This window comes from Mangifera indica, unplaced genomic scaffold, assembly GCF_011075055.1.
Source record: "Mangifera indica cultivar Alphonso unplaced genomic scaffold, CATAS_Mindica_2.1 Un_0008, whole genome shotgun sequence".
NCBI classification, from domain to species: domain Eukaryota; kingdom Viridiplantae; phylum Streptophyta; class Magnoliopsida; order Sapindales; family Anacardiaceae; genus Mangifera; species Mangifera indica.
The window spans coordinates 301,718-319,677 of record NW_025401100.1 but is presented as its reverse complement, the minus strand read 5'-3'; the positions used below and the strand labels follow the sequence as shown (position 1 = coordinate 319,677).

Here is a 17,960-nt window from a genome sequence, read left to right as displayed (position 1 = left end):
GTCTCTTTCTTTTTTGATATTGTGCTGATAATATACGAATTCCCTCCTCTTTTTATAGCCAGCAACTTAGTAGAGGCTAACTCTCCATCCACTCAGCAATTAATACTAAAGACTTCATTTTCTCAGAAGACTTTGGCCTTTGGTCAATTCAGCTAATTTCCTTCTTCAAGGCCATATATGTTGGATCTTTATATTTTAAGTATATAAATGAATATATTTATATGTATCATCACCAAATTCTTTTATCTCTCTCAATCACAGGTGAAGTTTATCGAATTTAATGTGGGAAATTGCAGTCCAACACTTTCCAAGGGTGCCGGAATTTGGAATTGGAACTTGGAAGTTGCATTGGAAGAGTTGATTAGTTGGAGGAGGTAAGAAGCTTGGGATAGGATTTCTTCCTTGCGATCACGCCAACTCGGAAGAAAGATACTTGTTACCTATCTCACCTCCTTTGATTAGAAAGATCGGCTTAAGGCTTGAGATAGAAGAAAGGCACTTTTTGTTGATCTTTGAAGGGACACTGCCTGAGTTGATAATCAATCTATCGCTCAAATTCTTCCATAGCTGATGATCAAATTTATTTGAGCAAAAATTGTTTTCTCAATAATTCATTTTTTTCTGTTTTTGTAAATAGTCATCCAGCCTACTAAAAATCACATCAGCGTGAAAAGAAATGGACAAGTTAGAATCCTCTCTTCTATAAAGTTAATTATAATAAGTTCTAATTAATTCTTACCATTCAGGGCATCAACAAAGAAAGTTTGGACATCAGCTTTCTTTGAAGTTGAAAGGATCAACAGCAAGCATATCATCTTGCACTCAGATTACTCTTACCTAGTAACTGAAACATAATTCACGAAGTGGATAAAAGTTAAGTTAGCATACAAGGGACAAAATGAAAGCACAGAAACTTATGTCAAAGCTATTAAATAAGACACTAGGTTCGATAAAGTGTGTCAAGCTTCAAAATTTTCGTCTGCATGGTATGGCAATTTAGCATAAATTGCCATCAAATCACGCACTGGGCATTACATTCATGAAAAACACAATGCAAATGTGTGTTCTTCCTTCTGGAAGCAGAGACACACAACCCATCAAGCGAAAGAAATATCTATCACATTGTATGTTGCTTCATGCTTCCTACAAAATAATAATACCAACATAAACTACATATGATACCATGAACTCTTTACGAAAATCTGACTTAAGCACATAAACATGAGTCATGAACAACATCTGATATTTTTCATCAGAATTGAACTTTCCTATTGAACTGAAAGGGCAGTTTGAAAACAATAAAATCGAAGGAATAAATTGTTTGACGTGTACCATCATGAATATGAAGTTGAAACTACTAATGGAAAAACAATCACAAAACAAAGAAAAAGTACCAGTATGTTTGAGGTATTGCTTGGTTCTCAAAGAGTCCCTTAAAGTCTTCATTTATATACAAGCAATATTTTTTTGTGAGATAGGATAGTCTCTTTTGCTACATATTCCTTAAATTTATGATTTATATGTCATATATGCTTATATGTATTGCATCAGGATCCAAGGAAACATGGAAGAGGATCATACCAAAAGCCCATACCCCAAGAAGTATTGTCAAGGTAACCAAAAGCTAAACTATCATTTTCGGATTTAATTTCTTTTTTAATCTGTTTATTAGGGATAGGTTATATATCCTTACCTTAAAAATGTCTTGGACCCTTTTTCCTTTAAGCATGATGCTTGGAACTATTTATGCCGTGGTTGAACGTAGATGCAAGAGAACTAGGTGAATCATCTAAGGCATAATCTGGTGCATAAAACAAACTCTTGTCCAAATTTTCATTGTTCCTGTCTCCAACTCTCGACTTTTTAGAAGCTGACGGTACCATAATTGCTAAGTAAGTTCCATTCTTGGTTCCTTTACTTGTTCGAGCCTCTTTCAGGGGGCTTAGAATGTGTGCGGTGCCAAAATCTAATTTTATTCATGAGTGGGGTGGTTATAGTCTGCAACTGATTACAAGAATGTCATACTTATGACAACTAATATTTGCAAGAATTACTAGTTGATTATGGACAAAATTTTGCTCTGTTTTGCACAATGCTGACTCATCCAAAATGATAAAGAAAAGTCTGCACCTCAACTTTTGCATCTTGAGTGATGCGACTTTAATTATGATTTCCAGGTGAATTAACGTTAATATGATATAAGATATGGTAGCACTATATCAATGTTACATCACTAGAGGCACAACAGTTCAAGATATAAGCTTGAGATGGGTAGCATTAAGATGAATACCTTACTCATATATAGTAAATTTGTAGGAAGAAAATGGTAAACTAGAATCTCTTTTGAAAAAGAATTGCAAACATTTAACTTAAAGTTTGGTGATTTATTATTTCTGGATAGCGGACAAAGAAATTAAGTTGGAATCACAAGCTTTTTTTTCTCAATTCTGCTCGTTCAAAGTTCATCATGTACTTAAATTTCTTATGCAGGGATTCAAGGGAGGGGCTAATCCACATCCTTCAAACATAGGCGATTTGTTTTCAGAAGGGTCTTTGAATCCATATGCGGATGGCCCCTATGCATTTGATTAGAGGTAAATTCAATTAATCACTTGAACCGTCGACTTGAAGGCTCAAGTGTTGCTTATGCAAATGGCTGAACCTGCAAATAAAATTCAGATTTAGATAATATATCATAAAGTGATACAAAGAAAAACCGAGTACCAGAAAAAAAAAGTTTTTTTAATTTCTTTCTGGTCTTTTGGACAGCTTGCTGATTGCAGGCATGCAGCTTTTCAAGAATATCATCTGCAATAGTTCCAAGCTTGCGAAAGACTTTATAGTATACTGATTTGCAGCCCGTCCTTTCGTCAATTTTGAACTGGGGCCTTAACCTCCGTTGGAAATAAAGGCTCATGGATTATTAATATAGAGCTTAAGCATCCGTGAAGAAAGTGGAAAATATCGTGACTGTAAAAGTGTTACTCCATAGCATCTTTATTTGATTTCACAATCTATGGCAAATGCCCGTAACAGTCGTAGGGTTGAGTTTATCTCATTTATGAGACTTATTCAGCTTAAACAAAACAATGACGATTTTCTCTTCGTTTTATTTTTGAAATGGCAAGTGGGCGATCGGAGAAAGCGGAAGTGCAACCTGTGATCTCGTTTCATCTCTATCTCTACCTGTTATTGTTCTGATTTTCTAGTGTGGCGAGTTTGACAAATTAAATATCTTTTAAATTCTAAATCAAATTTAAATTTGAATTCGAAAATATAAAACCTCTACACTTAACCTTAAATTGGAACTCATTTAAATCAAACAAGTTTTAAATTTATTTGAATTGAATAAACGAAAGAGTTTAAATTAGTTTGATTCAAATCTAACTTCGTTACTTTCTTTTATCTTCATGTCACAATATATGTGAGCCATACCATATCCGAACACATCAAAAGTCAACTTCACATCATCAACTATTTTCAAATAAACGAAAAATCAAAACACCAAAAGTTAATTAAAAAAAAAAAAAAAAAAGGAAAACCATACATGTAAGCCCCACCACCACATGGCCGGTGACTGTCAGGATCTGGCCCTTCGCAGTCTGGTTGTTGCCGCCACAGTCTTGGCGTGATGGTGAAACTGCATTTCTTTGGACCCGAAAGCATACGGCGGCGATAGAGCAGCTGTTAGAGGCAGTAGGCTTCCATTATGATTTGTTGATCTGTTTCTAATGGAGCGTTGAGTAAGTATAGAATACAATTGGTTTAGAGAATAATTGAATAGGTGGATTTAATTTGAAGAAGAATTGAATGGCAGATTTGGTTTACGGAAGAAGAATTGAATTGGCGGTGCTGTGTTGTGTCCATGTGACGGTGGTGGTGTCCGTGATGAGTGAGATGATTTTCCCGTTGTTTGATGGTTGTGAAGAGTGGGATGCTTTATTGCTTCCTTTTATTTAAGGATTTGTAGGTTCAATTTCTTTTTAAATGAATACACATAACGCTCCAAATGGAACTAAATTGAAAATTGATTGGAATGGAATATAGACAGTTTCCGAAATCACAGTGAGAGAGATGGCTTCAGCCATTGCCGCCGGTGCCGCTGAAAAGTGCTCTTACGGTACTGTCTCCTATTTCCTGGCGTTTTCTGAAACATGAATCTCAGTGCTTCCAGAAGAGGAATTCTACAAGAAATCATCCTTACTAAAACCGATCAAGCTTTGGTGATGTTAATAACTCTTGGAGATTAAAAAGAGTTTCATGTCTAATAAAAATAATGTGAAAGAGTGATATATAAGTATGATAGATTGACTATTAATACAAACAAATTAATTTTATATAATATGAGTTTCGATCTCTACGCTTATAGTCTCAACAAAAACACATCTAATTATCACAGTTTTTCCAACTGGGCTGGAATGCGGGCATCAAGAAGAGACTGGAGACAAACAACACAATAGATACCAGAAAAGCCTCCTCAACTAAGCTGCAAAGCTTAATTTTCTTACTCTTCATTCGCTCCCTCGCCATTTCCACCTTCAGCTTTTCTTTTTCTCTCTTCAGCATCTCTTTTGGCCCTTCTTCGTCGTTGATTGTGGCCTTTGAACACCGATTGGCCAACGAAGGGGGCAGAATAGCAGCTTTGGCACATTGTATTGCAACCTGAGATCTCACACTTTCGACTTTCTTCTCCATCACTACCTTTGTCTGTCTTTCTTGTGCGTTTCTGATATTTGAATTTTGGAGAACTGAAAATAAGCCACGGAAAAATGAAGGGCTGCAGGCTGATGTGTCGTGTATGGCTCATGATAGTGAACGGTCAAGAGGGAGAAAGCTGACGGCTGGAGATAGCGAACAATCAGCGAAGAGGAGCATAACTGGAAACAGAGGGAGAGATAGAGGATGAAACTGAATTTTTCTATAAATCTAAAAGAGTGGCGTGCATGAGAAAAAGATGAAAGTCTGTAATTGTAAACTTGGAGGGAAAAAATCAGTTTTTAATTCTGAAAAATCCGAAGATAAAAAGTATAAATAAAAATTTTAAAATTTAAGGATGATCATAAAAATGAGTTTAAATAAAATTTTATTATAATAATTTTACTTTGATAATAATAATAAAATTTAATATATGAATGATATTTAAATTTGTAAAAATTAACGAGTATAAATTTAAGTTTAAATCTTGGTAAGGGTAAGTCTTCTAACCTTTTTTTTCAATTGTCTGTTCACATATATAACATTTACCCACATGTGCAGGAAAGCAAAAGATTAATATTTCCATTTGAAACCTCAAATCTACGGAACGAGTAAAATTGTTAATTTTAACTTTTCTCAACAAACCTATATTTTTGTGTCAATAATGTATTTTCTATTATATTTATCTTTTTTTAATTATTTTTTCTCAATAAATCCATATTTTTTTTGTATGATGTTAAAAATTGTGTTATAATAATTAATTTGACATATTTTATCATTTAATTCTTATAATTTGGCTGAATTTTATCTAAAAAAGTCATCATTCATTGAAGATAGAAACTCATGTAAATGTGCAAACAAACGCAGAAATACTATTCACGCAAAGGTCACTGCTTACATAATGTTATTTTTATGTCAAACAATGCGTGAACAGTAACTTGCATTTCCGCGGTCATATTTTGCGTTCGAGTAACTTTTGTTTTGTGTTTTAACATGGAATTGACTCTTCAACGGCAGGGCAGGCGAATGCCTAATAGGAATTCAGTAATATCATATCAACTGGTGTTGTTTATAAGTTTCCGTCTAATGAGGAACTTAATGACATATATAATGATCTTTGTATACAAGTTTTCTTCTTGTTGCCCTTCTGGTATGATTCATACCCATCTTAGAAACACCAATATGGGAATGTAATCATTCGATGATACAAATAAAATATTTAGTATCTGTTTAGTATAATTTATAATTATTAAATTATTATTATATACTATAGTTATATCATTAATTGATAATATGATAATCAATTTTGATATGTTTAGTGTAATTTATGATTATTATATTATGAATAATCATAATTCAATTATGACTATCTAACCAATACTCTATAAAATCTTATCTTTAGATTTTGGGTTATAAATGTAAACACTTTATTAAAAGAGAAAGCTTGGCCGCTGGACTTCCCTCATCTTAGTGGTCACCAGCCCATATTGCTCTCATGGCAACAATCAAATTCATTACACCTAGCTTCCACCTTGACACCAAAATCACAACCTTCCTCCAAGCGGGAGAATCACCATTCACCACCACCGAAGTCAAGTTACAGAAACAAGCTTTTAAAGAGGACATGCATATCTGTAAAGAGGAGAAATAAATGAAGATGTATTACTTCGCAACCAGATATAATCTTTTCACTTCTTACAGTTGAGCCCTATATTGGAGTCCAGACTTGCTCTTACCATTTTTGAAGAACCGTTCATATATTATGCAGTGATTAATTCATTAACCCTCACATTAGACATTGGATTGGTAATCTTATCTGTTCGAGCATTCTCTTCTATTCATGTACAGCTATAGCCAGAAGAATCAATTAAACACATGGAATTATTAATGCAGTTGAACTGTGCTTTTCTGATACTGTCTTTTGTTTGACCAGAAATTTAAGAGAACCAAGAAATCTGTGATTGCATTTTTTCAACATAATGCATGTAAATCAATGATTATGTCTCCCATTAATTGGGTTAAAACGGTCCCTAAGTTCAGGTACCAAGATCCCAGAATTCAGACGTTTTGTTGGTGCTCTTCAAGTTTAACACTGAGACCACGTGGAACAGGGCTGGTTGTACTTCTAACAGTAATACTGTCAGTGGACATGTAGCGATGTGGGCTCACTCTGACAAGAAGCCGATTGATTAATAGCTTTCCATCGTTATGAATGATCAATGCTATATTCTACCATTTAAACTTCCAGTTTAGAACTGTTAAGAATATAAAGACATTTTAATATTTACATTCAATAGATGAGTCTTTCCTTCTCTCTGTCAGCGGTTATATCTCAATGGACCTGTGAGAACTATAAACCAACTGAAAGCCTTTTCAAATGACGAGAAGTAGATTGTTCAATTAAGCAAAATATTAAATTTTGAAACAGGTAGTACTGAACTTTCATTTAATCCAAATCAACATACAACCATTCAATAACTAGCACAAGAGGCTAAGCTTCTGCTTGAATAGTTTTGGAGTGCTTTGGTCTGACGGGTGCATGAATTTGCAATTAGGGCATGTAGGAGACGACTTGCACAGCATCACCAACATGTGGCACCGCATGCACGCTGTTGCTACCATTTCCTGTTCATCGTCTCTTTCGAACGCCAACCATGACGGAAAACTTGTTGAATGATCTCCTGATGATTTCACCTTCTCTTTGGTGATCATGTCAATGGAAAGATGATCACCCAAAGGCTCTCCAGATGGGCTGCCAGAATAATGCCCTATCAATTTGTTGTTCGAATTGCAAGGTAGGTTTAACACAAGGTCTAAGCTCATGTTATTGCCACAGGAACCTGGCATCTCCTGGCTTCTCCTCGGATCCCCAGATGCCCTCTTATGTGTTGTTGTATTATAAAAGTGTATCTGGCCTGACTGCATATGGGTCAAAATTATTAATTAATAATGCTACATCTATAGCTTAGGCTGCCAACTGATCATACTTGTTTGAAGAATACTATATACCTGAATATCCAAGCATCGTTCCCACTCCGAAGGCAATGGAGTCTCGAGGTGCAGATCCATATCAAAGATTGATTTCGTGGTTTGTTTTGCTCGCTTGTTGAAAGTTTTTTCGCCTTCTAAGACGTCTTCCCTCTTTCGCTTTGATAAATGATCAAACTCAGTGTTGGGTTTTGATCTACTATCTGAAAATATAGGCGCCTGGAAAGAAACCATAGTTGCTAATTTCAATCTGCGAAGAAGATGATAGAATTACTTTTCTCTGTGGCTGTGAGGAAATGGTGAATTGTTCGGGTTGTTTATATAGGCCAAGTTTGGGTATTAGAGAAAATGGCACATTTAACAACAGTAAGGGAAGAATCTAATGAGGAAAATTACATTGAAGGTAGCTAGAACTAAGTAAAATCAAGGGACTGGTACATAGGCATGACGTGCAGTCAAAGTTGGCTAGCACTGTTCATAAATTTAATTAGAAGCGTCTCTCGATGTGAAAAGTTAACCAATTCACAGTTTCGTCAAAGCTAAACGCAAACATATTCATCTAAAATTTCAAGCTGAATTCAAAGATTATAAAATTAGTGAAGTTCTAAAATATTTCAGAAAAAAGATCTAGATTTGAGTCTATATCATATTTGTGAAATTTTAATTTATTTGATCCAATGATTATAAAACTAATTATTATATTTTAACTTTATCTACCTAACCAATGTAATAAGGATTTTGGTTATAAAAAAAAAATTCACCCAAGAGAGGCTCATGTGCCATGACATCACAGTGATAAAATTATAAGGCAGCCCAAAAGCCAAACGTCGTAGTTAATAGAGGCGGTGAGTGCTGAGGAGAGGGAGGAGAGGTGTAGAAGGATTCATTAAATGTAGGGAGGGTGTATGCAGTTGAAGGCCTTGATTGCATATACAATTTTTATTAGATAATAACTCCAACTTCCTCAATTGGGTCAGTAGAAATAACTTAAGGCTCTCAAGCCACATCCATCCCATGAGCTATATCAATCAATCCCTCATATTACACAAGCCTTTAAAGCTCTCAACACCCCTCAGCTATAAAAACAACCAATGCCTCATCTTCTCTAATTTATTACTCTCTGCTGCTCCCCTAACCCCATTTTGCAATCAATAAAATTATATATACCACTTTGAGTAAAATTATATATACCACTTTGAGTACATCAATGAATACATATTTTATATATATCATCATAAAATTAAATAATTTTAAATTAAAAATAAAATAATATTTAATTACGTAATGACACATAAAAATGTGTACTTAAAATAAATATGTATAGTATATTTTTTTAATTTCTTTTGTAATAATAATTACAAAAAAATTCTCTCTATTGTCCTTCAATGTCTATATGATAAGCTCTATCACAATAGCAATTATTCTTGTCATATATGTGTGCTTCCATTATAATATTACCTTGAAAAATGTTGCATATATATAAACTTTATCCACATATAACTCAGAAGATTTCATAGAAAAAAAATTCCATATTTGAGAAAATATCCAGAGATGGAGGAGGGTTTTGCTTAAAAAGCTGCCCTTTACTGAATTTCACCAACCAAAATATAAATTGGTGAGGGACACTAAATAGACTAAGCAGCTACATGAAATTAATTTAACAAAGCCATTTCATTGCAACGAGTCAAAAGAATAAGGTGCGATCAAATTTAAGTTGGTTTCCAAGTAAGGATGTTTTTGTAAGGCAGGGGTGAACAGTGAAAAGAGAGAATCAGTAGAAAAAAATGAATAAGCTGGTTAGAAATAGATAGGAATATAAAGAGTTAAAAAGGGACCAAAGCCATTAAAGGCATTGAGAGAGAGGGAGGTTCAAGGGAGTAGTCCACCTGCCTTCATTTAACTCATCTTCAATTCACTTAAATGCTGGATTCAAAGATGACTATTGAAGCCACCTTGCTTTCTTCGTCACTCTCTCCACCCGCTTCCTTTGTGTTTAAATGCTCTCAAACCACCTCTCCTTCCTCTCATTTATGCTTCTTCTTCTTCTTCTCCATTTATCTCTCTCTCTTAAATACTTTCCTTCACTTCTACTCTATCAGTTATTGTCAGAATCAACCTACAATGCTTTCAAAACTGAATATCATGCGCTTCTGATAACTTTAATGAAATGACCATTTTTATTCTGTAAATTTAAAAATCCATTTGATCACCCATTATCCGCTCATGTCGATGAAAACCATTGTGTGGAAGGGTAAGAAAGTCATTTTACATAAACTAAAATACAGCAATTTAATGTAAAAAATATAATTTTCCCACATCGATCCCACAATATTAAACATTTACCCTCCTCCATTCTCTCATACTCTCTACCATTTCTTCTCTGTCTTCTTCCTTCTTCTACTTCAAAATCAGCATGTCGGTAACTCTGAATCAACTGTGACTCCCTGTTGAGCCAAAATTAATAATCTTTATTGTGGGAACTTGAACATATGCCAATTCCTTTCGAAAAAAGATAACCGGATATGAGTTTTTACTTGGCCATGGACGTTTCCGTTCATAATCATATTATCCCAATTCATGTGGCGAAGTAACGCAAGAAGGAAGATTGACATATATAAAAACACCCAGCCGACATATATATTTGATACAATGATTAAAGTGACGAAACTAATTTGAATAGTGATGTGTGGTGGCAGCAACTGCACTAGCTAGCAAGAAATGGCCTCCAAGCAGATGCAGTAAGCAAGTAAAAGTCTTTCCAACCGAGCTTGAGGGTGCCATTGCCCTCCACTGAGACAGAGTAGCGCTGAGCTGGGGCGCCAGTGGGCTTGCATGGGCGCCAGGTGCAGTGTGATTGGTCACGTTGGGTATCTCTCTCAACAGCAGCTGCTGCTCCACCACGTGCCTCTCTTCACTCTCCTCATAGTCACTCGACCCTAATGAGTCAAACAAAGTAATATATTGCCTCCACAAACCTCCCAAGAACCACCCTGCAAGGGTGAGGTCCTGCTGCACTACCGTCACCACTTTTGGTGCAAGTCTGAAAATATTCCACATTATACATTAACCATCATGCATGCATGTTAGTAAATTGGACATGGGAAAGATCAAATATAATATCACAAATAATAATTAATCAGAGCAAGACATGACAAAATTCCTAATATCCCACTTCAAGCTGCAATGCTGCATTAGTATTTGCTATCTAAAATGCAATGCTGTGGCTTAGGACACAAAACACAATCCATAAATTAGTATTAATTTCCAGGCATATTTATGACATGGGAAAAAGCATAAATGAATTACCTTGCAGAAGCCGCAGCGTATTAGTATCTCACAACAAGTGACTTCGCAGAGAGAATGTATTTTTTTTTTAATTTTCTTTTTTTGATCATCACCTTAATTAATGAGATATTTAACAAAATTTAATTTTTTACAAATCATATACTTTAATGCCTCAACAGGTTCATTTTTATCCAAGAGATAATGAAAGGAGTAATCAAAAATTTTGAAAAGCCCTAATTATGAGTAGCAATTAATTGTATAAATTTTATTCCAAAAGCCTTTTTGAAGTAAAAATATTTATATATGGGAAATTAAAATTGGACGTTTATGATTTACGTGTTTTTATAAGATAAAAAGTATTAAAGTACAGCATTATTTTCAGAAATTCACTGGATTAAATGCCATTATGGAGCTGACTAGCTTAATTTCTGTAGAAAGTAATGTGCCTACCTGAGCAGGCATCGCAGAGAGGTGCAGGTTAGATTCGAGGTTGGTTGGTACATAATACATACATACTCCATTTTAATTTCATTGAGATAATATCAATTAACAAATAGAGAAAAAATTATGGCCAAAAACACTTTTTCACACTTTAATGACATAAATAATATTTTTTTATTCCAAAATCAAATTTTGTTAACAAAATATAAGTCTAGTATAGTGGTCGAAAGCTAAATTACCAAACATATTTTAACTATTTTACTTTTTAAAAATGAGCATATCACCCCCAAGTAGTAAAAAATTAATAAAGAGAATTTTAGATATTTGATTTACGAAACCCCATTTTATTTTATTTTATTTTCTTTTCTCATCACCCTCTTCTTTCTTAGAGTCCTACTAATCGACCTCCACCACTTCCCTTTTCTTTGATGATAGACTCTACAGTTCCAACGCTTTAATCCACCCTTTTCCCTAACCTACCATCTTTCCTTTCTCTATTAACATGAGCTTCAACTCCCATCATCCTCGATTCTTTGTAATCTAAATTGTTGTCAATAAATCTTCTCAATCAAATAAAGGAAGTTTCAGTGATAGTGAAAATCTCAACAAAGAGAGGGTATCGAGGACCAAAATTTGAGTTGACGTTGAGATTATGGTAATGGTAAAAGAACATCGCCGATAGTTAGAGTTTCCATCAGACTCTAAAGATTTTAAACAAAGTTTGATTTTGGATAAAATATAATTATTTATACCATGGTCAAAGTGGCAGTAGGCCAAACAGTATGGGCGAAAATGTGTAGTTCACTCCTAAAAATATTTTGTGGGCCTGGGATAATTGAATTAAAAACGTGTGAAAAATCAAATGGAAAATAAAAACAAGTGCATTCAATTCGATGAGCCCTAGTGATTCGTCAAACGTAAATGTCCGTTACGAATGAATTATAGCATAAGACATCAAGTTGTATGAAATAAAAATGGGAAAAGTACTATTTCCCACCCAAATTTTAGCCAAGTTTCAAAGTCACACCCATAGAAGATGAAAAACTTAAACTCTCACCTATGACCAAACTATCATCCAAATTTTCAGTTAGAGATAGGGGTAAAATCATTATTTTACCTATAAACTTTAAAACTTCAAAATTTTATCATTTTTCCCCTCTAGGTTTTAAAACTAACACTTTAACCCATCCTCCAAGTTTAAAAAGTTTAGATTTCACCCTAAGGTTTGCTTCCTTCTCCAGCCACCACCGACGACCGATGCTTTCCACTAATCTCTCTTCTCCGACTACAAAGGACGATAAAGGATGAACCTTCGTTGGCCAAATCTAGAAGACAAAGTGTCATCCAGATCTGGAAGAACAGATGAAGGACAGCGCTTCGTCATTTTTTGTCGTCGCATCGTCCATAGCGATGAAGGACAACGAAGCTTTGTCCTTCATCATCTGAGTTGTGTGATGAAGAGATCTCTTCGTCGCACCACCGTTGTCACACTAGGAGAAGGAGGAGGTCAGAGATGACGCCGGAGACAACATTGAAAGATTAAATTGAAGAATGGGGATGAAACTACTGTTTTTGAAAGTTATGGGGGCGGCTGAGTTTTGAAAAATATAGAAACCCTAGGTTTAGGGGTAAAAATATTACTTTTCAAAGTTTAAAAACTTTAGGTAAAGGTGAAATATTAGTTTTTAAAACCTTGGGAGAGCAAAAAGTAACAAAGTTTATAACTTTTAATATAAACAGTAAAATAACTATTTTACCCCTCCCTTTAATAAAAAAAATTAACAGAAGTTTGACCATAGGTGGAAGTTTGAGTCTTTCATCTCTTGTAGGTGTGGGTTTGAGATTGGGCTAAAAATTGGGTGGGAAATAGTCCTTTTCCAAATAAAAATTATTTCCATTTACAAATGAGGAATTGAAATGCCTTATGTTAAGGATAAATAATTCGAATAATGTCTCCTATAACATATATTTATATATATTATTATATAATTAAATATTATTTTATTTTTAATTTAAAATTATTTAATTACATAATATTATCTATCACATATATATACATTTATTTATTGTAAATATATATAATTTTATTGAAATAATTTTATATGCTTTAAGTTCCATTTTGTTACAAACATACTAGGTGACAACTAACTTTGATCACTCTATTCTGGTAAATCAAATTGAAGAAAACAGGAACATTTGGTTGCTGTTGTATGCTGCTAACAACCCAGCATCTTATAAATTATGAGTAATGTTTTCTTTTCATGTAAAGTACGTGTTATTTTATTTTTGATTTAATATTATTAAATTATATAAAGATATATTATTTAAGTATTTAATTAAATATTTAAAATTATGTATATATATTTTTATTAATAATTTGATAATTAAATTTATTGAATTTGAAGATTTTTATGTAATTAAAGACACTACAATTGTAAATCCATGAGTTAGGTGTGTCTGGTTCCAGTATTACTATTAATCGGTCTTGGTTGGCAACCGTCTTTTTTGAAAAGTTCCACACTTCAACTATTATGAATTGATTTTGAAACCCACATTCACTTTTGCTTGGCTAATATCTTGAGTTTTTCAAATGGTCGAAGAATTAATAATTATAGAGGTAGTTCAATTGAGTCAAACACGGTCAACTATTGGAAGAAATATCAAAATTGTGTTTTTACATCACAGTATACTATTGAAGCATTAATTTATATTACATAGATTGCAAGTAACTTGGCAGACGTAATACTGTAGTGCTAACGCAACAACAAAGGCTAGAGCCACTATGAACAGATACATATATATGTATATACACATATATCTGACTCCATGACTTATTGAAATGAGAAGTATGTAACATATGTTGATGGTGTAAAATTGGTGTTGGGGTCTAGTCTTTGACAAATCGGCGCCAAAACCAGTGCCTCTGCCACACACTATACATTGAATCCAGTGGAATTCCCTTGGTCTCAGGCAAGAAAAGTGCAATGAATATGGTCATCGCCCCAATCCAACCAGCATAGAACAAGAAGGTGCCAAATTTGAAGTGGCATAGCATAGTCAAGAATGTCTGTGACAGCACAAATGTTACTGCGAAATTCATAGCAATAGCTATGCTTTGACCAGTGGCTCTAATTTTCATGGGGAATATTTCACTTGGAATGAGCCAGGATAGAGGACCCCAAGACCAACCAAAACCAGCAGCGTAGATGCACATTAGTGCCAGTACTAATATGGCATATCCCCTGTTTATTTCCCTGTTGCCTGAAACTCCTGATGCATACGCCAGCACGAAAGCAACAGCAATCTTCGAAACAATTAGAAAATTATGAAGTATAAACTTTCCCATATGTATGTTAAAAGATTATAACGCAAAAAAGATAGTAAGATGAGATAATTTGGTGCATACCTGACAAACAAACATCAAAACGCCACCCACCAGGAACAAGGATCTTCGACCGTAGCGGTCGACTACACCGGTAGATACAAGAATAGAGCCAAGATTTACCATTCCTAGTATAATGGATGCTATTAAAGCTGAATCATTTCCAAAGCCAACTGATTGAAACAGTTGGGGAGCATAGAAGGCAATAATGTTGATGCCAGTTAGCTGTTGGAAAGACGGTATGGCAATTGCCATAACTAGGTGAGGTCTGTATTTCCTCTCAAATATGGTGAGGAAAGGTTCTTCAGAAGAAGCTTTCGCAATTTCACTTGACTTCATTATTTCACTTAGCTCATCTTCCACATCAACGTCTTTCCCTCGAACTTTCTGTAAAGAACGCCTTGCTTTGTCGATTTTGCCTCTTTCAACTAAGCTACTGGGGCTGTCAGTTATGAAAAGGGCCCCTATTGTCATGATAGCAGCAGGAACTCCTGCAAGCCCCAGTGAGAGGCGCCAGCCCCAGCTGAGTCTAGTTGTGCCGAAATTTATGCAATTGGATACCACCACACCAATGCCTATGAAAAACTGGAAACCCGTATTGAAGGCGCCACGCCATTTTGAAGGTGCCACCTCGGACAGGTATATGGGAGTTGCCTTCATTGGAACATTTTTATTGCTGTTAGAAAAACTATACAAACGATACTAGTTTCTTAATTAAGCACATTTCATATTGAATTAATATAAGACTTAATTTCTTGTCACCTGATTAGTGAAACCAACGCCAAAGCCAAGCAAGATACGGCCTAAGATGAGCATTGCTATATTTTCTGCGCCACCATTGATGCCAGCACCAGCAAGGAAAGTTAAGCCACCAAGGACCATTATGTTACGGCGGCCAATTGCTGATGTTAGGCGGCTAGCCACAAGAGATGAGGCTAAGCCTGCTATGTAGAGTGATGATGTAAACAGTGTTAAAACCTGGCTGTCATACAGGCAATACATATTTGTTTTGGCCCCCATCATTTTCGCCAACACTGATGGGAAAAATTTCCGCAGAAATGGCAGCATTGTTGTCACACCTCCTGTTAATTGTTGACATTAGTAGTAAGAAATATGTTAGCTATTATGGCAACCAGATTTCTCATTTAATCGAATGTATTTTAAAGAGAAAACATGTAAATCCATTGAAACAATTCACCTAACCAGTCCAAATCCTCTAATTGTTGCTGTCAACAAAGACTCCAACAAGTTAACAAGAAGAGAATAACCAGGAAAATTATGTTAGGGGTCACCTTCTCTCATGACTATTTGATGTATCTATCCTATGATCCTTTCTCACCCACAGTAACAACCCAAGAGAGGGTGAATTACATTTTTTTTTTTTTCATCTAAAGTTTGGTCCAAAAACACTTGTTCACCTTAAATAATATATATTATAATTTTTTTATCTAAAATCAAAAAAATTAAATTAAAATAATAATTTTACTATTTATTTTACAAAACAAAAAACTCCTTTTTAAGATGATGAAGTAATATTTAATTTTTTTTAATTTTAATATTATTTTAAAAAAACGTATGATACAGTCAGGATACACATGAAAAGGGCACGATAGCTTTGTTCATTACATACGTAAATAACAGAATGACAAATACGTGGGGACTCATTCAATTAGAAAGCCTCCAAATTGGTGGATTGACTTTCCACGCCATAAAAAACTTTATTCATACTCCTTTCACTATTCCTTCTCATTCCAGCAATCAATAACGTAATTCTGAATAAAATTATAGCTAATATTTTATTTTACCACTAATAATTTGTCTACCAGTCAACTTCCAGAGTCCACTCTCTCTCCCTCTCAGTTATGTCATATAACTAATTTTTCACGATATCGAAGATTTAAACTCTAACATCTAATAAATAATATATAAATATAGAAAAACCTAGCCAAACCAGGTCGCCTGCCACTTCTTGTACCTGCCGCTTACCTAATCATCCAACTCTCAAAATTTATTATAAAAAACGTTTGTTCGCTTACTTTTCCATAGTTATGGTTAAATTTCAGGCAGTCCTCAGATTTTAAAATTATACTTGTCACATGAAAAAACAAATCAAAGAAAATTTCATAAGAATTGTTATTCTCTTTCTTAGAAAAACAAAACAACAACACAGTTCCTGCCAATTCGCATATTTTCTTAGGATACGAGATTATTGATTGAAAATTTATGTATTTTCCTGTACTCAAACAACTGGGTATTCGGTTCCTTTTGACAAAATTTGGACAGAGTGGGAAAGTGGACTATGACGAGGAAGCAGATATCAGTATCCTTATCTTTATGGATTAAAAGTGTTACTTTTTGAAACTTCAAGACTGACTTTATTTTAACAAAAATTGAAGGACAAATGTTTGTTAACTCATTCTTCATTTAGAACGTCGGAAAAAAAAAAAAAAAAAACCATTTCTATCGTTGTCTTGGGCAAGTTCTGTTATGGCTACTAAACTATTTTCTTCAACGGCAACACATTCGATTGGTCTACTTGTTCAGTGAAGATTATCTGAAAATTTAATTTCCTTACGGAAACGGCACGGGCGAATTTTGATATGAGAAATAAAATTAATAAACAAATAAGCTTTGGAAGAAATTAAACAGACCTGAAATTCCGATGTCGAAGCCGAAAATCAGGCCACTTGATGCAGCGACGATGCAGGTGACAACCACTGACGCTGTAATCCTCCCATGAAAGTTGGAGGATCCATCAACAGCAAAACCTCCTACGGCCATTATGCTTCTCTCTTTTCCTTGCTCTTTCTTGGTAACCAGAAGCAATACCAGAGAAAGCCAAGTACAAAGCTTCGCAAGTTCTGTGTCAGGGATGAAACCCCATATATTTATATATATAAGTGACCGGCGGTTGGTGCATATATCTATCCTATTCACCTACTTTACTTTTTTAATGATATTTGTTTCCTAATTTATTATATTTAATTCACCTTCCTTATTTATTTTCTTATTTATGGTCATTTATGTATTCCTTTACTGTACAAGTGTGTTCTATATTAGTAGAATTGAGTATGGGGTTAGCTCAAATTCAAATCAAAGTTATAGTATCTAACTTAAGTTTAAATTCAATTTAATAAACAGTATCATCAGAACGTCTTCAAAGGGTAAA

General features: G+C 34.4%; 2 protein-coding genes across 2 annotated transcripts; both read right to left on the bottom strand.

Annotated features, from left to right (window-relative positions):
- Positions 1 to 7,112: 7,112 nt before the first annotated feature.
- On the bottom strand, positions 7,113 to 8,032 carry LOC123205551. The gene is made up of 2 exons (XM_044622531.1): positions 7,705 to 8,032; positions 7,113 to 7,614 (listed from the first exon to the last, which is right to left on the bottom strand). Exons 1-2 carry the CDS (start codon positions 7,915 to 7,917, stop codon positions 7,174 to 7,176), a joined length of 654 nt encoding a protein of 217 aa, XP_044478466.1. The 5' UTR covers positions 7,918 to 8,032; the 3' UTR covers positions 7,113 to 7,173.
- Positions 8,033 to 14,035: 6,003 nt separating this feature from the next.
- LOC123205518 (sugar transport protein 5-like) lies at positions 14,036 to 17,679 on the bottom strand. Its single transcript, XM_044622486.1, has 4 exons — positions 17,443 to 17,679; positions 15,554 to 15,873; positions 14,816 to 15,445; positions 14,036 to 14,713 (listed from the first exon to the last, which is right to left on the bottom strand). Exons 1-4 carry the CDS (start codon positions 17,570 to 17,572, stop codon positions 14,297 to 14,299), a joined length of 1,497 nt encoding a protein of 498 aa, XP_044478421.1. The 5' UTR covers positions 17,573 to 17,679; the 3' UTR covers positions 14,036 to 14,296.
- Positions 17,680 to 17,960: the final 281 nt, after the last annotated feature.

Coding starts and splice junctions, on each gene's coding strand:
- LOC123205551 (XM_044622531.1), bottom strand. CDS start 7,917: ATGGTTTCTTTCCAGGCGCCTATATTTTCAGATAGTAGATCAAAACCC. Junction 7,615..7,704: donor AACGATGCTTGGATATTCAG/GTATATAGTATT, acceptor ACCCATATGCAG/TCAGGCCAGATACACTTTTA.
- LOC123205518 (XM_044622486.1), bottom strand. CDS start 17,572: ATGGCCGTAGGAGGTTTTGCTGTTGATGGATCCTCCAACTTTCATGGG. Junction 15,446..15,553: donor GCGTTGGTTTCACTAATCAG/GTGACAAGAAAT, acceptor GTTCCAATGAAG/GCAACTCCCATATACCTGTC. Junction 14,714..14,815: donor TTTTGATGTTTGTTTGTCAG/GTATGCACCAAA, acceptor ATTGTTTCGAAG/ATTGCTGTTGCTTTCGTGCT.